Raw genomic sequence first — 25,077 nt, 5'->3', positions numbered from 1 at the left:
GATCTCTAGCCATTAGAGGATTTTTTAAAACAAAAAGAGCTATAACCTGAGATTTGAGACTTCATCACACAAAAAGCAGGAGAAAACTGTAACCTAAGTACTGTTTTATATCAAATAAGGGTTGACAGCAGTGTTTTTATGCATCTGTTCTGCCCACATAAGAAGCCAGCTTTATCATCTGGATGTGTCCTGGGGCTGAAACTTCTTATAAATAGGAGAATTTCACCCTGTTTTTTTTTTTAATGGCAAGCAGAATATGGTATCCAGCTGTGGATTTGCTTATATATTTTGTTTGCATTTTTTTTTCCTTGGGCTTGTTTTATACAGTGTATGGCAATATGTTGTCATACAAATTCTGTGATTAATGCTTATTTATGAAATCTTGTGTAAATATCTTAGAACTTACTCAAACAATGTGCAAGTTAAACAGTTTTTTTCCTCTAAATATTGGAATGACAAATCCAAGGGGAATGGTAGGTTGAATAGTTTATGTTCTTTATCTATAGCAGTCTCATATGTAACATTTTCCTTTTACTATTCTGTTATGTCATTCTTTTTCACTTTATTTTGCTGTGTGAGAAATCCTGCTTCACATTTGTGCCTCGGAAAAGTAGGGAGAATTTAAATGTGGAAAACATTTAGGAATAAGAATGGTAATTATTTCATATGTAAATAAATAATCATATTTACTAGTAGACATCTGACAACTAATGCTGATACTGACCTCTGTCTAAGAGGCATTTCTTTGTGTTTGTTCTATTATTTGGTATTAAAAGCAATCTACTGTTCTGTAATAAGCTTTAATTAACATTTGTACTACTTAACACTGTTTTCCCCCCAAGAAAGCTAAATTGCTCATAAAATATCACAGTATGAATATGTGGCAAACTTCAGGTATGAGTAAATTCATTATATCTATGTCAAATTCAGATCATGATAAAATACTTAAAATTGTAAACTTGTTATATGAATTGTTTTTCTTTGTATATCTCATCAGAATACTAGTTATCATAAAATATTCATGATCATCTGTATTATAATATATAACATAATAATTATGTATCATATATTATAGATCATGATATAATACCATATCAGTGATACATTGATAGATTTTTGTTTCATATATTCTTGTTTCCCTGGACTTGTTTCAATTTTCTCACATGTAGTAATTGAGTCATTTGTGACTGGAAGTTGAAAGACTCATTTTCCCTTTTTCTTCTACTCAGGTGCAGCTCTTCTATGAACTGACTGAGATCATGAATAAGGTCTGGAATAAGATTCAGAGGAGAGGTAATCCCAGTCCTTCATCAGCCTATCCAGAAACCGTGGCTGGGCCTGTCCCAGGTTCTCCAGTGAGAAGCAGTGTAGGCACTGCTCCTCCAGACACCAGCACATGCAGCCCATCTGCTGATGTTGGAACTACTACTGAGGTAAGTGTTTCTGAAAGGTTCTGTTCCCAGTGAAGGGTGATATATACCACAGAGTTCTGTATTAGGGCTGAGAATGAAGATGACCTCACTTCTGTGGAAGCTGGCAGGTTCGGAAGGCTCGTGGGGAGCTGTGGTAGCAGTGGCTATTTATTAATGTTCCTTTTAGGTCTAAGTATTTTAATTGCTTTCAGTAGGTAGTGGAGTAGCTCAGGACAGTGGGGTTCTATGAAATGGAAAAAACTGAGACCCAGTAAAGGTATGTTTTCTCAGAAGTATGGAAACTTAGAAGCTGCGTGAAGAAGAGGCTCATGCCTCCCTTTCTCCTACCCTCTCTGCCCCTGCCCTTTTTGTGAACCAGGGTCTTATTGTTATCTTTACGTTAGTGGTTTTTAATCTTATCTGATCCGAAGTCCTTTCCTTCTCCCAGTCATAAAAGGCTTTCTTTTCATTTTTAACACTCTAACCTCACCCAACCTGCCAGTGCCTATTTTATAACAAATATTTTATAATGCCCCTTTACTATCCTGAATTAAATAAACCATGTAATTACATATGTATATGTAATGCACATATACATATAGTTTCAAAAATACCTAATAGCTCAAAATATAAAGGATTAAAGGAATGTAATTCAAAGTATAATAATATATTTTTCAATATATATATGTAAATGCTCAGCATGACTATGTTAGAAGACATGATGAAGTAGGTACATATAATTACTATGAATTCGACTGATACAAATAGACTTGTTCCCATCTGTATATAGTACCACAAGTGGTACTGTTGTGGCATCATTTGTTTGGTGGTATCATTTTTTTAAATAGCAGCAAACTTGGTAAACTTTTGAATAAATCAAAATTTATTCTTCCTTTCATTTCAGTATTTACATTATTGGAACTCTTGATGTATAATTATAATAAAATTGTGCAGAAAAGCCAAAAATAGTGTTTAGATCTAAAAGTGAATTCAGTTTTATTTCCATATATATATCCACAGGATTTTCACCTGTGTAAATTTCTTTGAGATCATTTTGGTTTTTGGGACTGCCTTATTCATCATAGAACCTCTTAATTCCCCTACTCCTAACTCTTAAATGCCAGTAGTGACACCTGATTATTGAGTCAACCAAAAATATCCTAATATGTTTCCCAAACACAGGGCCGAACTTAACACCACTTAGAACTACTATAATAGATAGAGGTAGAAGTTATGTTTTTGTTTTTGCATAAAGACATTTCCTATGGAAATAGAGCTATTGGCGAAATACAGAATGGGAAGAAGCAGCAAGTAAAAGGGATGTTGTTTAAAAAAAATTCAGTAAAGGCAATCAAACTCAGTTAAATGGGCTTTTTTTGTTTGTTTGCTTGCTTTGAGGCTTTAACACAATAGAGTAGATCTGTTTGACCTCTGTACAAGCAAACTTCTCTTTCCCCACTCATTGTAATTTCTGAGAAACACAGTGACCTAAGAGATGGGTTTTACTCCACATCCCTCCTCCAAATGAGGCATAGGTCTAATCTAGAAATAGGCAGTTATGAGGTCAATGGGGCATATCCCTTCTAGGGTAAAAGCTTGCTTTTTCGGAGATTGCTATAGTTAGAATACAAAATCTCCTGCAGTTTTAAAAAACAACAACAATCTATTGAATGTAATAGTTTTCAAACTTACTTAACCAAAGACTCTTTCTACATATTATCATTGCACAGAATATACTTTGTGAAATACTTTGGAAGAGTAATCGAAGCTTGGGTTGATAAGTTGCTAACTTAAAGATAGTATAAGTGAAATTGATATATGAGGTTAAATCATAGAGACATTCCACTGGCAGAAAGAAGAGTGTTCCATTAAACAATTGTCTGCTAAGTACTTTATTTACTGGGATATCCAGTTAAACATGACTACCTATTTTGCGAAGTGGTCTTTTAGAAAGAGACATTTAAAAAAAAAATCTTTGAAAGACCAGAAGAGACAAGGCTCTCATGGAGTGGTTGCACCTGATGGTCATACACCTAGGGACTGCCATTCATACTAAGTACAGTATAAATGGTGCTCTCTATTGTGCAGTGTCCACCCTACACAAAAGGATATGGTAGCCTTAATATGAGATGTAATAGAGATGAACATGCCCTGTAATTATAGAAGTATGATTAACAAATTCATTCTATGGTATCTTTGGGTATTTTGCAGAGGAAGTAACATTTGAGGAGGATCTTAAAAATAAATACAACATTAGTAACAATTTCATTTTATTAGGTGTATTATAATAGAATAAGACAGAAGAATGATGTCCTTATTAGCCAAAATGGGGAAATTAACAAAGGGAGTGATTAATAAAGGGAGAGGTTTTCTCAGTTACATAGAAAGAAATTAATTCTAGGGTGCCTGGCTGCTCAGTCAGTTGAGCTCCAACTCTTGATCTCAGCTCAGGTCTTAATTGCAGGGTCATGAGTTTAAGCTCCACATTGGGCTTGGAGCATACTTAAAGGAAAGAAATTAATTCTGATTTTGATAACAAGATCCTTACATTACTACAATTAATTTAAATTTAGAATATTGAGGATTCTTGCTGACTGAGTTGTAAACATAAGCAAAGAAATGTTCCTAGTGGGTTTATTAGTTTTGTGTTAGCCATGGATTTAATCTGACCTATGTGGAAAAGATCTGAAAATGAAAGAATCATAATGCAAAAGACATATTTATTGGAGGAAGACCATGTAAAGCAGCTTACAAAAGGTAGCACAGACTTATGGAGGAAAATGTGGCAAATAATTTCAAAATATACCATCTTCTCTTGTTTACATACTGAAATCAAGAAAAGAGGTGAGTAGTCCAATATGTATTTGAAACCTACAGTTACTTGGGATATTTGTTTCCTGAGAAATATCTTAAAATAATTTAGCTGCTTTAATTTCTATAAATGGCAGGAAGATTTTTGTGAATACTGTTATGATAATCAATGTTAGGGCTTTGATCTAACTTTGCAAATTAGAAGGAGGTGTCTGTGTATTGAATATTTAATGTTTATTTTCTCCTCTTGCTCTCAAGAAAATAATTACGTGGGGATCAAGGTTAACTATGTATCCATATGAGTTTAAACTTGCCCCTTTGAGAATCAGTCAGTAAATGATGACATCTGAAAATATAATCCTTGTTTTCTCCTGTGTGCATGAATGCTCCATCTATGACTCAATCTGTGGTTTAATTCATCCAGAATTCAAACTTTGTGCCCAAGTTTTCATTTTTCATTTCTCTTTGTTTATTGTGCTGCTAGAACTGTGTGTAAATGATCTTTGTAATTTTCATTTCTTTACTTTTGAGTTCTAACATATTAGATATGTTACTATGATCCTTTGGATTCCATTTTTAAAGTATTTTTATTAATTTTGAAGAATTTGGCTGTATATTTGAATATGTTACTTACTCACTGGGAAATACTAGATGTGAAATAAAAATCTCCACTACCATCCATCCCCTGTTATCTTTGTTATTAGTGGATAACCCTAATTTAAGCCATCCGTACAATGCTTGGTGTACAGAGTGGGTTTTAAACACAGTATTCTTGAATATGTGGATGTTAAATGATTTGGGACTATCACCTCATTATGATTAAAATAAATCTGATTTATTATACTGTGGAGCATGTATATATTAAGTCCCTGCAAATGTATTTTGATATGAATTCATAAAACTATATGAATTTATTTTTTTTAAAGTTTAGGTATTTTGTTCTTTTAAACATAATTATTTTATATTTTTTATCAGATCTGTTGTCCATATTTTTGAGTCTAATCCTGTTATTTGTTGTGTTCTTAATTCTTGTTCTTAGTAGATTGTTTCCTTATGTGTTATGTAACCTTATATTAGGAGTTTTTCTTTAGCCTGTCAGACTTTTACATAGTGTTTGAGGCCCTATTCCCACAAAGAGATTTTATGTTTTCGCATCTTTGAGACCACAGGGACTGTTTCTAGCCTGAAACTCCTTTACTTTTAATTTCATATCTAGAGGGTTTTTGTAAACATTTGGGCAGTATAAAATCAAGCCCTCAAACCTGTATATACCTCAGAATTGTGTTTAAAAATTCTCTAGAATAACTTTCTTCTCTATCTATGCTAAGATAGATAATGCTTTCCTTTCTTGGGTTTATTCTGTTGTGTGTTCACGTTTTTTTAAAATTTGATATTTAGCTTAATATTCACCTTAAAAATTTATACATTTAAAACATAGTCTTTTTATCTTAAGAGGAATTTATAATATTTGAGTTAGGGCATGGATATGTGTATACATGTAATACATAGGTGAACTGGGAAATTTAGCTCATAATGGATTCTGCTTCCTAGAGAGAATTCTGTTTTACGTAGAAGGGGGAACAAAACTTGTTAGATAGCAAAAAATATAAAATGCCTAGTGTATGTTAGGATACTGATTTACAACTCAACCAAAAGTACAAATTAACAGATTAACCTCTAATGTTGGAAGTTATGCTTTATGGCAAAATTTGACTTACATTCTTATTCTTCATTGATTCAGTGATTAATTTTGCTTCTAGTTTAAAGAAGATGTGGTGTGTGTGTGTATGTGTGTATTTAACATCCATCACCATACATAGTTATGTTATTTTTTATTGTGATGAGAACTTTTGAAACCTATCTTAGCAACTTTTAAACACACAAAACAGTACTATTAACTATATAGTCACCATGCTGTGCATTACATCCCCAGGATTTATTTTATAACTGGAAGTTTTTGTCTCTTGAGCATGTACACCTCCTTTGACCCATATTAACTTTAAATTTAAATGAAAATAAGTACATTAAAATAATTCCTGGAGATTGAGAAACAGACTGCCTTATGCCAGATTTTTTAAAATTTTTTATTTAAATTCTAGTTAGTTACCATACAGGGTAATATTGGTTTTAGGTGTACAATATAGTGATTCAGCACTTTGATACAACACCCAGTGCTCATCATAGCAAGTTCACTCCTAATCCCCTTCACCTATTTCACCCACCCCCCACCCACCTTCCCTCTGGTAAGGGGGTGAGTTTGTTCTCTATAGGTTTAAGTCTGTTTAGTCTCTATAGGTAAGAGACTGTTTCTTGGTTAGCCTCCCTCTCTCTTCCCCTCCGACTTTTGTTTGTTTGTTTTGTTTGCTAAATTCCACGTATGAGTGAAATCATATGGTATTTGTCTTTCTCTGACTGAATTATTTTGCTTACTATTATGCTCTCTAGCTCCATCCATGTTGTTGCAAATGGCAAGATTTAATTTTTTATGGCTGAGTAATACTCCACTGTGTGTATACACATATACATATATAGTATCTATACACCACATCTTCTTTATCTGTTCATCTATCAATGGACACTTGGGCTCTTCCCATATCTTGGATTGTAGATAACACTGCTATAAACATCAGTGTGCCTGTATCCCTTTGAATTAGCATTTTTGTATCCTTTGGGTAAGTAGGAGTTTACCCAGTAGTAGTGCAATTGCTGGATCATAATGTTGTTCTATTTTCAACTTTTTAAGGAACCTCCATACCGTTTTCCAGAATGGCTGTTCCAGTTTGCATTTCCACCAACAGTGCAAAAGGGTTCCCCTTTCTCCATATCCTTGCCAACACCTGTTGTTTCTTGTGTTGTTGCTTTTAGCAATTCTGATAGGTTTGAGGTGATATCTCATCATAGTTTTTGATTTGTGTTTCCCTGATGATGAGTGATGTTGAGCATCTTTCCATGTGTCTGTTATCCATCTGTATGTCTTCTTTGGAAAAAATGGCTATTCATGTTGTCTTTTGCCCATTTTGTAATTGATTATTCATTTTTGGGGTGTTGAGTTTTAGAAGTTCTTCATATACTTTGAATATGAGCCCTTTATCAAATATTTCATTTGCAAATATCTTGTCCCATTCTATAAGCTGCCTTTTAGTTTTGTTGATTTTTTTTTTCCCTTTGCTGTACAGAAGCTATTTATTTTGATCTAGTCCCAATAGTTTATTTTTGCTTGTTTCCCTTGCCTCAGGAGACGTATCTTGAAAGGAGTTGCTACAAGGTCACCTTATATTTGTTGTGCTTATTTATATCAATTATGTATCTGGGGAATACAATGAAATCACAGTTTTGATTTTCTTCATTTCTAGTAAATATTTGCATTCAAAGAAGTTCATAAAAATTTTTAAATATTTACTAATTGTTTTTCTTGCTGAGTTGCATCAAATATTATTTTGACTATAAAGAATTCACTGTAAATGAATCTAGTTTTAAAAAGTATGCTCTTAACAATCGTTTATTAAGTAGAAGAGGAGTATTTGTTTATATGATCCTTGGGTGATAAATACTTTAAACTATTAATAATTTTTTTAATGTTGACATGTTGGTAGGAAGTACCATATTTATTAGTGAATATAGCTTTAGCTTCCTGAATGCCAACTCAGATGGTTGAGGGGGAAATACGAGTAAGAGGAGTAACTATGAAGCTTAAAAACAGTTCATCATTTTCCCCACCCTTGCACTGAAATAGTGAGAGCAAAGGTAGTGGAAACCACAGCAGGCCACTTGTTACTGTTGACTTAAGTACAAACTGTGGTGGAAGTGTTTAGCCCTTTGGGAAGTTTTGTGATTGAACAAGAATGCTGGAGTTATTTTGATAAGGGAGTGTAGCAATGTGGCCAGAACTGTGATCATCCCTGAGCTCTAGCAGGCCAAGGATGAAGGGCTGCAGTGTTTGCTCTTCCAGATGAACAAAGATAAATTCAACTAGGAAAATAAACTCAGTCTTTTGGTCAATTTGCAAGAGAATGGTGAAAGAATTGAACTGTATATTTTAGAACTTGGCATAAAGAGGTGTGGGAAAATAGTTCAGCATCTCCAATTCTGGCTCTATTTTTGCTATAGATTTGGAAATAGAGCAGAAAATTAATGCACAAACATATTAAACAATACCACACCAAATGTTGTAAATCCAAAATGAAAATTGAAACTGCATGAAGAGAGAGTGCAACTTTTTCAGAAGTGCTTACTTATTAAATTTGAAGCCGCAGTGTTCTTAGCATTCCTACTGAATATACCTAATAATATTTAAAAATCTAGGTCTCATTGGTTTGAGGTGCTGCTTTCTCTGGAATATAATGTTCTTCTGACTGTTGAAGGAAAATTTAATTTATGAATGCTTCTGCTCTAAGAATATACCCATAAAGAAAGGCATGTTGACTATGTTGTCTTTTATTGAATTTGACTTTGTAAAATGCATCCTTTTCTGGTATTAGTTTGTGCTTTTCATCAGATGTTCTGTTAGTTTAAACAGCAACCGAAACCTTGAATTTTTGTATCGCTTCTCAAATTGTAAGAATTTCAACTGTAGCAGAATTAGGACTACTTAATCTTGGGGAAGCATTTGTAAGAAAACTTCATGAACAGTGAGCTGTTTGCTTTGTTTGGTGTAACTGGACCAAGGAATGACTACATTATCTTCAGATTTAAGTCTATAATTTTCTGTCACAGTAAATCACAGGACACTATTGCTTTGCTGTGTTAGGTGCCTAAGAATTCCAACAAGTACTTGTCTGTTCTTTTGTGAAAATCTTCCCCATCTTGTTTCCTTTGGGGTATTCAAGGAAATTAAATTTTCTTCTGATTGAAATATATTGTAAAATTTATCATGAGGTCAAGGTAAAAGCTTCGTCTAGGCACTGAATATACCTGAGTAGAATACACGTCTGTGGTATTGAGTGCAGAAATTTTGGTTTGGTTTTGTATGAGGTTTTACTCATCGTCCCTGTTAGGTGTCAGACTCATGGCTTGAGTAAGAGCGGAGTAGCTTCCGCTCTGAGAAGCTACCCATAGAAAACAATATACTAACTATGTTGTGTTGTCTTCTATTAAATTTTAAGGGATATTTGGTTCTGGCTGTTGACTGCTGGTCATGACTCCTTAGCATAGGAAGTGAACATTTTGTTTGAAACATTCAAAGCAACAACGAACTATTAGAAGTTGAGGATACGTGACAAAGGAAAACGTGCTGAAGCTAGAAAGATGACAAAATAAAAAGGCAAGAGGGTATAGAATACCAAATTTTGTGAAGACTGTGAGCATACATTTTCCAAGTAGTAGATAATTATACCTACTAATTATGAATTGTTTATTATATGTTCATGTTCTTATTTCTTCTTAGCAACAACTCTAAGAGATCAATATCAAAATAACCATTTGCAGAGGAAGAAACAAACTCTGAGAGGTTAAATCACATGGTTAGGTTCTGAAGAAGTCCTTAACTTAGTGTATCATGCTGATTTACCGGACTGTTTTTAAGTACATATAAATGAAGTTTAAAAATATATACACAACTTTTAAACAAGCATGCTATAGTGTATTTGATCAATTCTCAGAATGGGTTTGTGCTCCTGAGTATTTTTGAAGATTTTAAATGGACAGCAAAGTTGGGATTTTAAGAGCCCAAATACTTGGTAGCTAATCCTTAAAGTAACACAGTACATGAATGAGTGATCACTATCCCCAACACCGTCTCTTCCTGCTTTAAGGCTAAAGCTATCCAACTCCAAACCAGGATTTATAATTTTCTCCAGACCACTTAACAGCTGCTGAAAACATTTAACAAAAACAAGGACTACCAAACAAACCCTTTACTGAAAGTTTGTTAGTTCCAAATGTGGGAACTTATATATTCATAGTTCATTATGTATTTATTGAATAGAATAAGCTCATGGTCTTTATTGAATCTAGCCATTTAGCCATATAAGTCATTTTTAAAAATCTCTTGTCAGGGCACCTGGCTGACTGGCTCAGTTGGTAGAGCATGCTNCCATGAGATCATGACCTAAGCGAAAGTCCGACACTTAACCGACTAAGCCACCCAGGCGCCCCAGAGCATGCTACTCTTAATCTTGGGGTTGAGGGTTTGAGCCCCATGTTGGGTGTAGAGATTACTTTAAAAAAGTTTTAGTTTATGTGCTGCTGAAGTGAGCACTTAAAAATTTTTTTAAAAGGAACTATTGTCACATCCAACTTTTTAATTTCTTCTTATATTAAAATATGTGAGACATAATAAATGTTCCGCTGTTTCTTAAGTCATGCTAATTGTGCTAATCACTTTGCTGTGGATATTACAGATTCATACATAAGTGCTGTATAGCAGGGGTAGACAAACTATTTCTATAAATGGCTATCTAGTAAATTTGTTAAATTTTGTATACCATCTTTATAGAAACTACTTAACCGCTAAATACAGTAGCCATAGGCAATAGGTAAAGAAATGAATATGGCTGTGATGTAGTAAAACTTTATTTCCAGAAATAGAAGCTTCAAATTTTATGTTATCATTTTTATAGTTATTTTTCTTTGTTACACAGTTGTTTTTTCTCATTCCAGGGAGATTCTGTACAAGCAGGTGATGATTCACCGTTCTCAGATTCTGTTACCTTGGAACAAACTACAAGTAACATTGGTGGATCTAGTGGACGTGTTAGTCTGTGGATGCAGTGGGTGCTCCCCAAAATTACTATAAAGCTCTTTGCTCCAGATCCTGAAAATAAAGGCACAGGTACAAGGTTACCTTTCTTCTCTGCTAAAAAGATAAAATATTAAACACTATATTTAGAGGAAATAGTAGACCTAGTTTTATTTATCATTGTCATTTAAAGTACACCAACATCATTAGGCCTAATTTAGTGCTTTCTATTAGCAATACCTAAATTTTGTCTTTTTATATTAAAATTCATTCGAAAAACCATGAGGTAATTTTTTTCACTGGTTGTATTGATGCATTATATAATTGTCACTGAAAGTATGACAAAGATTGTCAGATATAGCACTTCAAACATCAATGGATTTCTTCTGTCTTGAAATAGGTGCCCTATCCTAATTGTGAGGCCTATATTGATGTTACTTTTCCTTACTATCGTAGAGTCTTGTGTGGTTAATGAACAGAAAGTCTCATTTCCTCTCTAGGAGTTAAGGATATATATATGAACATTAAATGTAAAACAGAAGGTTTTAATATTGATTGCAGACCCATGTTGATTATGTTTGCTTCTTATTACAGAGCTTTGTATGGTCAGTGAACTAGAAGACCTTAGTGCCTCCATAGACGTTCAGGATGTATATACCAAAGTGAAATGTAAAATAGAAAGTTTCAATATTGATCACTATAGAAGCAGGTAAATAATGAATAATAAATATGGGAAAAGCTATACTTGCTTTAAACACCATCTATGTAAGAATTTTTTTATATTTTAATTTTGTTACTTATTTTTTATAGTGCTGTACTTATTCCCAAAGAGGCTTCCTAACAGATAAATTGATTAATTCATTCATATACGGAAATGACAGTTTTGTTTCATAATATGGCAAATCTCTTCATAAATACCCATATTGCCATAGTAATGAAATGAGCTGCTTTTACTAATCATCTCACACAATTTGTTATTTTGTATATTTGCAAAGATACTGGAGACGTAGTGGATGGTTTTATTTTTGCTGTGTACTTGCCATCCGCTCTCCATATTAGTATAATCACAGATTAAAAGGGAGCAACATCTCATGGCTCTTTTTACTTTGGAGATTTTTCTTATTTCAAATTTGATTAATATACACGTAGATATCCTAGAGCCAGATTTTTCGTTCCCTAATATATTTCTATCAAAAGTATTATTATAAACAAATATAATGTATTTATAATAATAAATAATAGTAAAAAAAGTAAAGTTCTAAACAGCTGTATTTTGGGGTTTTTTTTTTTAATGTTTTTTGATTTTTTGAGGGAGAAAGAGACTGTGAGTTGGGGAGGGGCAGAGAGGCAGAGGGAGGCACAGAATCCAAAGCAGACTCCAGGCTCTGAGCTGTCACAGTGTGCCATGAGGGGCTCAAATCCTTGAATCGCCTGATCATGACCTGAGCCGAGGTGGGATGCTTAACCAACTGAGCCACCCAGGTGCCCCAAAAGAGTAAAGTTATAGATATCCTCACAAAGATATGTAGCAATTTTGTCATTAATTCCTCTCCCTGAAAAAATTTATGAAAGCTTTTTGGGGTTTTTTTTTGCTCTAGAATACTATTCTGGAATTTGTATTTTTTTTAATTGAATTATAATTCGCATGTAATAAAACACATTTTTAAAAATTATTTTTTAAACAATATCATACTTTTAGTTTCAGATTAATTTGGTATAGAAATAGCCTTAAAGTCTATTTTTGGATTCATAATATTCATTCAGCAGTTATTTAGTGAGTGCCTGCAGAAGCACATATGTTTCTGTACCTTTATTGGTGCATCATAAAATCAGACCATAAAATCAGAATCTTAAAACTTTTAACAAGTTTCTAATTCTGCATTAAAAGCATTTGGATTTTTATCCTTTATCATATTGCTTATCACATTTCCTGTTGCTTATGTCAATGACTATCAAATCTATCTAACCAAAAAATTGTGTCATAATTATGAAGTTCAAAATATTTTGCTGGGTATATATTATAACCTGTTATAATAGTAGTGTGTTAGGAAGCCTATAATTGCTTTTGTTATATTAACCATGAATCATTAATTTATCTTTGATAATGAATGTTTAGCTCTTTAGGTACTCCTGAATAGTATATCTCTATATGAAATTGATTTTTCAAGTGATATGTGATTATTATGTTATAGCTGAAATAATTTTCTGGTGATTTTAACATTATAATTGCATCTAGATCATCAGTGACTTTACTGTTAAATTTATGTAAGTTTTAAATATTCACTGATTTATTCAAAATATTTATTGCATATTATGTGCACTATGCTAAGCACTAGAGATATAGTATTTAAGAAAAAAAAACATATATCATGCTCTTATGGGCCTTTTGTGGTCTCATGAATGAGGTAGAAATAAATAACCAATCAATAAATACACAGGTTTACCAGTAAGACAAATGCTTCTGTGCAAAACTACCCAGCATATGGTGCTAAAGAAAATTGTTCTTGATTGCATTGTCAGTTCCTCGTTTCAGTTCAGTGTAGTGTTGTTTACATAGTAACTATTTGAAATAGTTATATATGCTCAATTTTTAACTAAGAAAAATTGAAGAGAACAGATAAGGTGAACTTATGTTTTCCAGGCCAGGGGAAGGTTGGCAGTCAGGACATTTTGAAGGAGTATTTCTACAGTGCAAAGAAAAACCTGTGGTGAGACTCATTTAGTAATTATGATTTTTTTGAAAATATATTGTAAACTGTCTTTATTCTTTCATGCAATAGGACTAATGGTTACAAGAATTATAGCTCAGATAAATTATTGTTGACCTATTCTTTCAAAATTACATTATAAAATAAAACTTTTCCTTTTAAGCTGCTTGTGTTTTGTAACCATTTCCCTATTATAGCTATTAAGTAAATTTTTCAAAAACCAAAGGTAGGATTGCTTTTATTAAAATGTTTTATCATAAGTGCATTATTATGTTGATTTTTTAGAAGTTTTTCCTATTCATTAGTGAGTTCATGTTGGATTGTCCTTTATCATAAACTAAAAATAGTAATTTTACACTAAAAGCAGGGTTTTTTTTTTGTTTTTTTTTTTAATTTACTTCCATTAACAAGCTTTTGCAGAAGATGGTCCAGACAGAGGCCATACCTAGCAGGGGCTCAGACCTGAGCCCATGCAAACTTGAGCAAAATTAAAACTATCCAGATTTTTTTGCTTATGGCTTTTATTGCTTTTTGTCTTTTCACCTTCTTTGCTCCTGTCCATCACCTCAAGCCTTGGGGAAGAGTGTTGGTCTTTGGGGCAATGTGGAGGTGTCTTCCTTTCCTGTACTGACAAGCTGAACAGACGCACCTTGTTGGTTCGACCCATCAGCAAGCAGGACCCTTTCAGTAATTGCTCTGGCTTCTTTCCTTCTGTAAGAAATCATTTTAAAATTATGCTACAGAACTCCCACTAACAGGAATCCAGAGAAGGAATTGAACTATCCATAGAGTCAACTCTTGATTTTTATCTTCCTCTGTATCATCCGCTTTGTAAATGAACTCTACTGTACTTTTAACTCATAGACTGATTTTCTGGTACAATCTAATTTGTTTCTGGGCTACTTGTATATGCTTTTTCACTCTGGTTTTGTGATTACAAACTAACTTTACCATCAGTATAAGAAAATAGAAGTGTAGGACATTAAGTGTAATGTTTTTTAAATTGTGCGTGTATTGAATAATCAAGAGTTGACCATACTGCTTTGTTATTTCTTTTATGACTCTTACTTGGATTGCTTTTTTCCTTTCTATTATGCCATTTCCTTCTCACAACTAATCCAAAGTAATTGATTTGGCGATCTTGAATCTGGACAAGGCTGTATGCCTGTCAGGGCTGGATAGAAGATGAACACTAGACTGTACATCAGTGGCTTTTAGTAGTTTAGAACCTTTTTTTTTTTCCTAGTGGTACAATATTTCTGGATATGTTATTAAGCTAATTATTTTAAGTGACATTCTTAAAGTCAATACAAATGCATATGATTTAAAAATATTAAGAACATTATCACAATAATAATAGCAATCCAATCAGAAATGATTGGATTTCTGATTTTTTTTTTGGAATTTTAGTCTGGAAAAAATGTCTCTAAATGTGGCTTTTATATCAGTAGAAGTTCTGTTCAGTTTAATTTTTCTCTCTTTGAATGGTATTGGTGTCTATAACACTCTTAATAATTTTTTACATAGTTAATAATTTTAATGTATATTCATAAAAAAACCCCAAAGTTATTATTAATGCCCTTTAAAATTTTCTACATTTGTATAAATTTTGCTGATACTTCATTAATTACAGTGTTTTCTAACTTTTCATTTTAAGACTATAAGATATCATTACCATATGAAAAATAATATTTACATTATCTCAACTCTAGCTAGTATTCATTTATATATTTCATTTTTTCCCCTCTTATATTAAGGGAGCTAAGTGTGCAACAGTTAAACAAACTTTCTCTCATGGGAGTTTACGTTCAAGAGTACCTATATTCAGTATGTTTAAAATATATTTTCCAAATCAAAACATTTATTCATTGAAGCACCTTTTATACTGTTTCCAGGATTCAAGCATAGCTGGAGCCCCACACCCCAAGTCCAGTTTAAACATCTAAGTACAGACAGTGTTGCTGTGGGGCCATACCACACCCATCCTTCTCCATCCAGTGTTTCTCGTTGTCCAGCAAGATGGAGATAAGACTGGGAGCACTTTTTCTTGCTTTACAGTATTTCCTTTTGAGTATAGAAAGCAAAAGAAAAGGAAATCAGGCAGTGAGAAAGTTGGGAACAGTAAAAACAAAACAAAACAAACACCTCTGAGGGCAGGACAGTTATATGAAAAATTATTATTTTGCACATTCATTTAATGCCTCCTTCCCAGGTTATTTTTAATGGTCAGAAAATAGGTTAATAAAGAACATTGACAAAGATAAATTTTATCTCACCTTTCTTCATTGTAAGGTCCAGATTAAAAGCAAAATTAACAGTGACAGTTGAATTGCATACTGTTTTCCTCTTGTTGTGTCACTAGGTGGTAGGTAGCAACGTGAGAGGCAGAGAATGGAAGGAAAAGAGCTTCACTAGTGCTGGCATAACATAGGCCCAGACACCTTGCTGCTTTCCACTCTCACTTTTTTCCTGTTTATTGTTCTTCCTCAGTGTACTTCCTCTCTTGACATCACACATTGGACCTTAGTAACTTAAAACTTTATCAGGCCCTGGGAACAGAGGTTGGAAATGTGGAATATAACAACTTAACTTTAACTTTATTTTGCCTGATTTGTAAACTAGGATTTTATGTACATTAATTGGTTCAGGAAAACCTTTTTCAAAGCTGTCCTTTAATGTTGAGAAATACAAAGTATGCATTTTATGTCTCTCTTAAAAGTATGCTGTTTTACTATAATTTGTAGTGTGTAATTTGAGTATAATTGGACAAGTTTTGTCATAAATATTGATATAATGATTTAATTTTTACTCTCAGCCAAATGTTGTATGTGTATTTATATAGAATTAAACTCAAGGAACAGAAGTTTGAATTGTAAGAGAGTTGATAGTTAGGTTTTATAAACAGAATGATAGCCACTGAAAATAAGCAAGTTCTAAAAGACAGATGTTTTATTTTTGTGTTGTGTTACCTTCTCCAATAAGCATGCATTAAATGATTGGTTTAGTTATCAAAGCATGCTGTCAGTGAAGCTCTTTTTATGGGCTCAGTCTTCATATACATTAGCCAAATTATTAAAAGAAAAACTTTGTTCTCATGAATGTTAATTAAATTGAAGGAAGTCAGTCGTCTTTTCAGATTGTTGGTTGATTACAAATGGAAATACATTACATGGTTATTTCAGTTTCATCTGCATAAACATCTCTGTGACCCATATTATGACACCTTATTGGTACTTTTATTGAAAAATTATCAAGAATGAAAATATAAAATCCAGAGATGACTTGTACAAATTCTGAATGTCACAGGGAATATAGAAATCACAGACTCAGGCACAATGAGGTTCAATTTGCCTCTCTCAAGATCTAGAAATAGAACTCAGGATTCCTAATTTTCAGTTCAGCATTTTGAGTCTTAGATGGTTTTGCCCCATGTGTGGAATTGATCAGTAATGTTCTCCTTAGAGGGTGTAGACATAGTAACAGGTTATAATACCAACAGATTATTTTATGTATTCATGTGCTTTTTTTTTTTTTCTCTTTTTTTAATGAAGTATGTATTGTGATTTCCTTTTTCTGGAACAGACAACAGCAAAACTTCTAGATGGCTCTCATCAGCAGCATGGATTTCTCTCTTTGACATATACAAAAGCTGTAACAAAAAATGTCCGCCACAAGTTAACATCAAGAAGTGAGCGAAGAAGTTTTCATAAGTTATCTGAAGGTTTAACGGATGGTTCTCCTCATTTTCTTCATGAAATTCTTCTTTCAGCACAAGCTTTTGATATTGTCCTTTGTTTTCCTTTGCTTAATGCCATTGCAAGTATATTTCAAGCAAAACTACCAAGGACCCAAAAAGAGAAAAGAAAATCTCCTGGTCAGCCCACGAGGAGCCACACATTGACTTCACGCAACTTACCTTTGATTTATATCAATACAAGCGTAATCAGGATTTTTGTTCCAAAAACACAAGAAATCCGGCCACGTATTGAAGGTATGGTCTTCAAAGTTTTTTTTTTGTTTGTTTTTGTTTTTGTTTTTTGTGTTTTTTTGGTGGGGAGGTCTGATTTCACATGTCTTTCAGTTTTCTATTCTATTTTAATATGATTGGTGGTTGTGGTTTACACTCTGGTGTGTTTTAGAAAAAGTGTGTTACAGTCATTCTACAACTAAACCTTTAGGAGATGTATCTGGATACTGGGTATGTTTCTGACTCAGTTACTAGAATAAAAAGCAGATTTTTTTCACCAGGACTTTTGCTAGTGAAGCTTATCTTACTGTCATTTGTTTTATTAAACTCAAATGTTAGGTTTCTATATACCTAAGGTAAGTAGAAATTAGCTGTTGTTTTTTGTTTGTTTGTTTTGTTTTTTTTATAAATAGTAAACACCCAAGGCTCCTGTGGCGTCTTCTAGAATTCTCAGTGCAAATTATTCTAGGTTTTAAAATGAAATGAATTTGGGGCACCTGGCTGTCTGGCTCAGTTGGTAGAGCATCTGACTCTTGATCTCAGGGTTATAAGTTCAGACCACGTTGGGCGTGGAGCCTACTAAAAAAATAAATAAATGAAATGAAATGAATTTATAATCGCACTGCCCCCAACCATGAGAGTAACTTTTAAATTTTTGCTTCCCCCATGCTATAAAGCAGTGAAGAACTTTAAGGATATGGAGTGAAATTCTATTACAGTGGTTCACATAATATGAACTTGGAAGTAACAGAGACGTGAGTTCAAATCCCAGCTTTATTAGTTATGAATTATGAAATTTAAAGCAAGTTAATCTAAGTTCCTACATATAAATGGTAATAGTAGTACTTAATTTGATGGTAGACCTTACTGACAGCTTACTTTTCAGTGATGACTGCATACAGACTACATTAATAGTGCTAGCTACATAGTTAGCTTTCAGTAAATGAGAGTTGAATCAGGAGATGTGCCCAGTCTTTTAAATTAGACTATCTGGAAGTCCCACATTTCATTACTGCTTATACCTTATTGGCCAAAATGTCATCATATAGCTACACCCCACTGTGAGAGAGGCTGAGAAACAGTATTTCCCTAGATGTTAGGGTGCCCAGCTCATAAACTAAGGCCCTTAGAATTAGAAAAGAAAAAGAGAATGGTAGTTGAGGGATAAGTACTAGCCTCTGCCAAATGAAAACAGTAAAGCTTTTTTTTTTTTTTTTAAATCTTAGTTACTGTGTGGAGGAGGAAGAGCTTGAATGGTCAGTGATAGCAAATAAAAAAAGAAAAACACCTACTTCATTCTGTTTCTTCTTGGAGCCTAGTCTGTTTCCTGTTCTGTCTACCAAAGAGAAATCTTAATTAGGGAAGGTTATTCTGCCTAACATAAATAATTAAAGTTTTATTCAAAGTAATGGTCCTTTTTTAAAAAAAAGTTCCATAAGTAAAAAATAAATTTGTAGAGCTTTATTGTTCTTAATTACCAAGATGTGTAGACATAATTTCAGTGTATTATACTTAATGGATTTTTAAAAAATGTTTATTTTTCAGAGAGAGAGCAGGTAAGGGACAGAGAGAGAGGAAAAGAGAGAGAGAATCCCAAGCAGGCTCTGCACTGTCAGCACAGAGCCCACTGTGGGGCTTGAACCCATGAACCAAAAGATCATGACCTGAGATGAGATTAACCAACTAAGCCACCCAGATGCCCCTATACTTAATGGATTTTTAATACAAACCAGTTCCTATTTTCTTTCTGATTTTTACTAGGAACTGTCATAAAATTGATTACTTTGAGATTAAAAAAAAAAAACTAGTATTCTCTGCATATGCTGTATTCTGACAGTACTATACAGTTGTTTTCATCTGTTCAGAGAGTTTGTAGGGTAAAGAATAAAGTTAGTCTTCATTGAGCAGTTACAAGTGATCTGAGAGGAAACCACTAACCAGAAAAGAGGCTGCATATGCATTGTGAAATACTGACCTTTATAGTTTTTCCCTGTAATTTTCCCTTTATTATGTGAGTATCTAATGAATGTTTAGTACAATTTATATTAAAGTTACATAAGCAGAAAAAGAAACCTATATTTTTAAACAGTATAGCTCTGAGACCCGTTTTGTGTCATAATAACATTTTCTCATAACCATACAAGAAGAGTAATAGACATTAAACGTCATGGAAATTTCAAACCATCTTTTTGATTTTTTACCTGAGAATAGGGGGAAAACACAATGGAAACAAAAGTAGTTTGGCTTTGTTAAGTATAGAACTCAGGATTATTTTGGTAAAAGAGTTTCAAGTAATCCATTACATTTTAAAACTATCTACATTTTGGGGCACCTGGTGGCTTAGTTGGGTAAGTATCTGATTCTTGATTTTGCCTCAGGTCATGATCTCAGTGGTTCGTGAGATTGAGCCCCATGTAGGGCTCAGAGCTGACCATGTGGAGCCTTCTTGGGATTCTTTCTTTTCCTCTCTCTCTGCCCCTCTCTTACTTGTTCTCTCTTCTCTCTCTCAAAATAAGTAAATATTTAAAAAAATCATTATATTACAGTATCTATAACTTTTTCCATTAAATTGCAGAAAACTTGTGTCCAGATAAAAATAAGAATAAAGTTTTATGATATCTATATTATTTTAAAAATTCTAAATTTTTTTCTACAGATATCTTTCTGTTTAATATAAAAGCATTTATTTTACTAGCCAGAGTGAGTTTCTATAATTTCACCTAAAATAACTTAGTAAGCTTTTGTGATTTCCTGAAAGTTCTTTTTTTTTTTTTAATGTTTATTTTTGAGAGAGAGACCGAGAAAGCAGTCAGCACAGGGCAGAGAGAGAAGTAGACAAAGGATCCTTCTGCGGGATCTTTCAGCAGGAAGTAAGCTCTTTCCTGTCAGTGCAGAGCCTGATGGAGGCTTGAACCCAGGAACCCTGAGATCATGACCTGAGCCAACATTGGAGGCTTAACCAACTCACCCACTCAGGTGCCCCAGATTTATTGAAAATTCTTTGTAGTGTGTATTTTGTGTTTTTATTCCATAATGTTCTAATTATTTTCATTTGAATATAAGCAATTGGTAAGGCCCAAAGCTTTATTGAAATCTAAGGGGGAAAAATTGGTATTGGAGATGAGAGGGTAGGATGAGGTAGACAGAAATATAGGAGCGCTGTATGAAAAAATTGGGAAAGGTCATGCAGACAAATCATGAGACAAAGCAACCTATCTGACTGACGATCTTGTACTGATAATAGAAGTGTTCAGGAATTAGAAATAGTCCTCAAATTGTGTAATCTAATTGTCCTGTAAAGAGTGCTTGCATTTTAACTAATCCTAGATTGAATCCTTTTTCCTCTAATACCCCTAATGCTATTCTAAGGTCTCATACCTTAAATTTCACATCTTAAAATATCAATATTGATCACAAATGCAAATAAAAAGAAAATAAACTGAATGTATATGCTTCATCTCCCATTTAAGTTTTGAAATTGGGTCTAGAATTTAAAGCAATAGCAGTATGTTGCTTTTTCAGAATGAGTCAGCCTGGCTTAGACTTTTTAAATAGGTGTTCCATAGTGTTAATACTGATAAATCTCCTAGAATAGTTATTCCTCAGTGTGCACATTGTATCTTCATTCAGCATTTCCTTATTTATTGTAAAATATTTTACCTGTTTAAGATACTGACTGATTTGGAAAGATGTCCTTGACTGGTACTGTTAATAGGGGGGGACATTTTCATAGTGACTTACTCTTTCATTTCAGTTAGATACTCATTCTAGAACTCCTTTGAATACAATTTTGTAACCATACGTACATGTGAGAGACACTTTTTGACAACTTTTCACCACCCACATCAGTGTCACGGCCCTTAGGTGAACCTTATTTATGGTATTAAACGTTTCTTCTTAAGACAGACTTGATCTATAAAGTATAAATTATCTCAGTCATTGAGTCAGAAATCTTTTCTTTTCAATTTTTTTATTGTAAAATACACATAAGAAAATTTCTATTTGTATTTTGAAGTGTACACTAATAGCCTAAATTACGTTGCCCCTGTTTTATATCCATGACCACTGTCTAATTCCAAAATGCTTTCATCATCACAAACTCTATACCCATTAAGCAGTAACTCTGCCAGCCCTTGGTAACCTCTAATTTACTTTGTCTCTCTGAATTTGCCTATTCTGTACATATTTCATGTAAGTGGAAATCAAATATTTGACATTTCACTTAGTGTGATGTTTGTAAGGTCCATCTGAATTGTAGCAGGTATCAGAACTTCATGTTTATGGCTGCATAACACTTGAATGTACGGACTTGCCACGTTTTGTTAACTTTCACCTAGCAGACACTTGTGTTGTTTCCACTTTTGTGTTGACTTTTGTGAGCAGTGTTGCTAAGAACACTGGCATACCAGTGTCTGTTGGAAGCTATTTTCAGTTCTTTTGGATATGTACCTCGGAATGGAATTGCTGCATCACATGGTAATTCTCTGTTGAGTATTCTTTGTTTTTGAGGAATCTCCAGTCTGCTTGGGCACTTTTTGACCAAGGCAGGATTTGTGGTATTTTCTGAACACTAAATTGCAGGCATAGTTCAGCATATAAGAGGGCTCACTCTTAGTAAGGATGGGAGCACCTTACACTGAGCACCTCTTCAATGAGACAGAGGTCAGAAGTTCAGTTGTTAACTCTAGCTTCGTTTTCCTGTGAAAATTCACAGCAGTGGTTTATTGAAACAAGTTCTGTGCTTCATTGATCTGTGTACATGTCAAAAGGAATAACAATCTGGCTAGTTGAGAAAAGAGAGAAAACAGCTTTCTTTCTTTTGTTTATTGTTTCTTTGGTTTACTGCGTTGTAATCAGTCCTTAACTAATACTACATGTTACAAAATTTTGTTGGTATTGTATTAAATTTACCATTCATTGGGGTGCCTATGTGGCTCAGTCTGTTAACCGTCCAACTTTGACTAAGGTCATGATTTCATGGTTTGCGGGTATGAGCCCCTCATTGGGCTCTGTGCTGTCTGTCAGCTTGGAGCCTGCTTCACAATTTGTATCTTCCTCTCTGTCTGTCCCTCCCCTATTCATGCTTTGTCTGTCTCTTTCTCTGAAAAATAAACAAACATTAAAAAAATAAAAACAAATAAATTTACTATTCAGCTGCTTTAACTAGGAAAATCCTCGATTAGAATTGCAAAAATATTTCTAGAGTTTTGCTTTCTTATTTTTAAAGTTCTTTCGTTTTTTGGTGGTGGTTATGGTAGGAATTTTAAGGTAGAATTTCAAAATTCAGATGCCTAAGTACTTCCTAAGCAGGGAACCATGAACAAGAGTATATGGAAAAAAGGGTGCATTTTGTTACAGCCATTTTGGAAAATATAGTCTGTTTCTCTGTGAACTTGTAGTTAATTTTAATCCTTTATACGGACACTTTTTGCAGTAAACACCTTTTTAATGGCAGTTTTCATGACTTGGGTTGGTATGTATATAAATAAATTTCTAGCAAAAGGATTGCTAGATCAAAGGGCATGTACCTTTAAAATGGTAAGGGGGGGCCGCCTGGGTGGCTTAGTCGGTTAAGCATCTGACTTTCGCTTAGGTCATGATCTCGCGGTTCGTGGGTTCGAGCTCCGCGTCGGGCTCTGTGCTGACTGCCAGCTCAGAGCCTGGAGCCTATTTCAGAGTCTGTGTCTCCCTCTCTTCTGACCCTCCCCTGCTCAAGCTGTCTCTCTCTCTCCTAGAAATAAATAAAAAAAATATTAAAAAAAAAAAAAAATGTTAAGGGATGTCAAACTGCCTTTCTAAAGAGCTGCATCAGTTTACTATTTCCTTACTCTGATCTAACAGAGTTTTGGGTTTTTGTCAGTCTCATTAATTAAAAGTGCATTCTTTGTCTAGGTAGTTGCTCATCTTTTCGTTATCAGTTAGCAAAAGCTCTTTGTGTATTAAGTCTTTTCTCTGGCCTACATCTTATTACATATATCACTTCTCTCTTCTTCTCTTTTCACCCTTTGCCTGTGTGTGTGTCTATGTCTATGTGTGTATCTGCACTTGTATCTACCTGTATAGATCTTTACTTATACATATATAGGTGACTTTTGAACAATGCAGAGATTAGGAGCAACAAGTCCCCCTCCCCCACAGTTGAAAACCCGAGTATAACTTTGGACTCCCCCAAACTTAACTGCTAATTACCTACTATTGATTGGAAGCCTTACCAATAGCATTAACAGTTGACACATATTATTGTATGTTATATGTATTATATGCAGTATTCATTATAATAGTACCTAACTTTATAAAAAACTTTTTCAGTATTTTTGGGTTACACAATTCATTAGAATTGTTTCAAATTTTCACAGATCTCCAAAATTTTTTCAATATGTTTTGTTAAAACTTTTCATATAAGTGGATCTGACGGTTCAAACCCTTGTTGTTTAAGGGTCAGCGATACTTCTCTGAGAAGTAATTACTTTCCAGAATGTGCCTATCTATAATTTACAATTATAAAAATGCATGCCAACATTCAAAAATTTTGGCACAGTCTACTACATTTTTCTGACACTTTGTCTTTCATCATTGCTGCCCTTAATTCAATTGATAATACTTCACCCATGATAGCATTGTGTAGGGTTGTCACTATAGTTAGGGCTTTATAAAAGTGTAACATTGCACAGTGGAAAGTTCAACTACTCTTGGGACTTTAGGTGTTTTATTCTGTTGAGTTTATATTGAGAATCTTAAAGGAAAGTTGGAGTCTCTGAAACACTTTTATTGCTTGTTGCATTTAAGAAAAGTTATTTATAAATAATAGTCTTATGTTATCTAACAATTGCAGGAAAATTCGCTTTATTTAAAGTTCTAGTTAAACTCATAATTTCAGAGTTCATAATGTTTTCAATTTCAGTACACACCCTCTTGCACTAAGAAAAGATAAAATCTTTCAGACTTACATTTCACATTACATTAAATGTAAGAGTTTTTAATAGTTCATGTGTAAAATCAGTTAATAATAAGAAAAATATACTTAACGTTCTAATATTTTATTTAAACAAATGATATTTAAAGTCTGGTTTTTAACTTGAATATTGTTTGCATTATGTGCAATCATTATCAAGGTTCTGAATCTACAGGTGTTTGACTTCCAGTTTAAGCTATTTATTTCAGAATAGAGGACTGTTTTTTGGATCTAATATGAGTCTTCTAGAGTAAGTAGTTCCGCATGAGCCTAAATTTTAAAAAATACAGTTCAAGCAAAGAAGGAAGGCATTCATTTTCATGTTGAAAATGCATCTAGAGGGAACATTTCCTCATATGGTCCAACTATTGAATGCAGGTGAAATAAACCAAAAAAGGGGAAGCTTACTTTTTTTTCCAATTATAAAGTAACTAAAGAACTGAATCAAGGCATTTTCTTATATAAATACATATTTTTATTATTCTTCCATCTTAAAGATACATTTTGATAAGCTAAATACTTTCTATAATAAGGTTGATTATTTTTATTTA

General features: G+C 33.5%; 1 protein-coding gene across 2 annotated transcripts in view; it reads left to right on the top strand.

The window, feature by feature from the left end:
* The window catches only part of VPS13B (vacuolar protein sorting 13 homolog B), a 761,997-nt gene that overhangs the window by 406,482 nt on the left and 330,438 nt on the right, over positions 1-25,077 (top strand). The window contains exons 25-29 of one of the 2 annotated variants that reach the window (XM_077748161.1): positions 1,230-1,433; positions 10,821-10,992; positions 11,494-11,608; positions 13,541-13,607; positions 17,190-17,598. In XM_077748161.1, coding sequence (XP_077604287.1) covers positions 1,230-1,433; positions 10,821-10,992; positions 11,494-11,608; positions 13,541-13,607; positions 17,190-17,598 — 967 coding nt within the window. Of the gene's footprint in view, positions 1-1,229; positions 1,434-10,820; positions 10,993-11,493; positions 11,609-13,540; positions 13,608-17,189; positions 17,599-25,077 lie in introns of those variants that run through there. The other variant, XM_077748160.1, reaches the window with a different exon arrangement.

Source organism: Crocuta crocuta, unplaced genomic scaffold (assembly GCF_008692635.1).
Source record: "Crocuta crocuta isolate KB4526 unplaced genomic scaffold, BGI_CrCroc_1.0 scaffold39, whole genome shotgun sequence".
NCBI lineage: Eukaryota > Metazoa > Chordata > Mammalia > Carnivora > Hyaenidae > Crocuta > Crocuta crocuta.
Note: the sequence above shows the minus strand (reverse complement) of the source record. Positions and strands in the feature narration are given on the sequence as shown.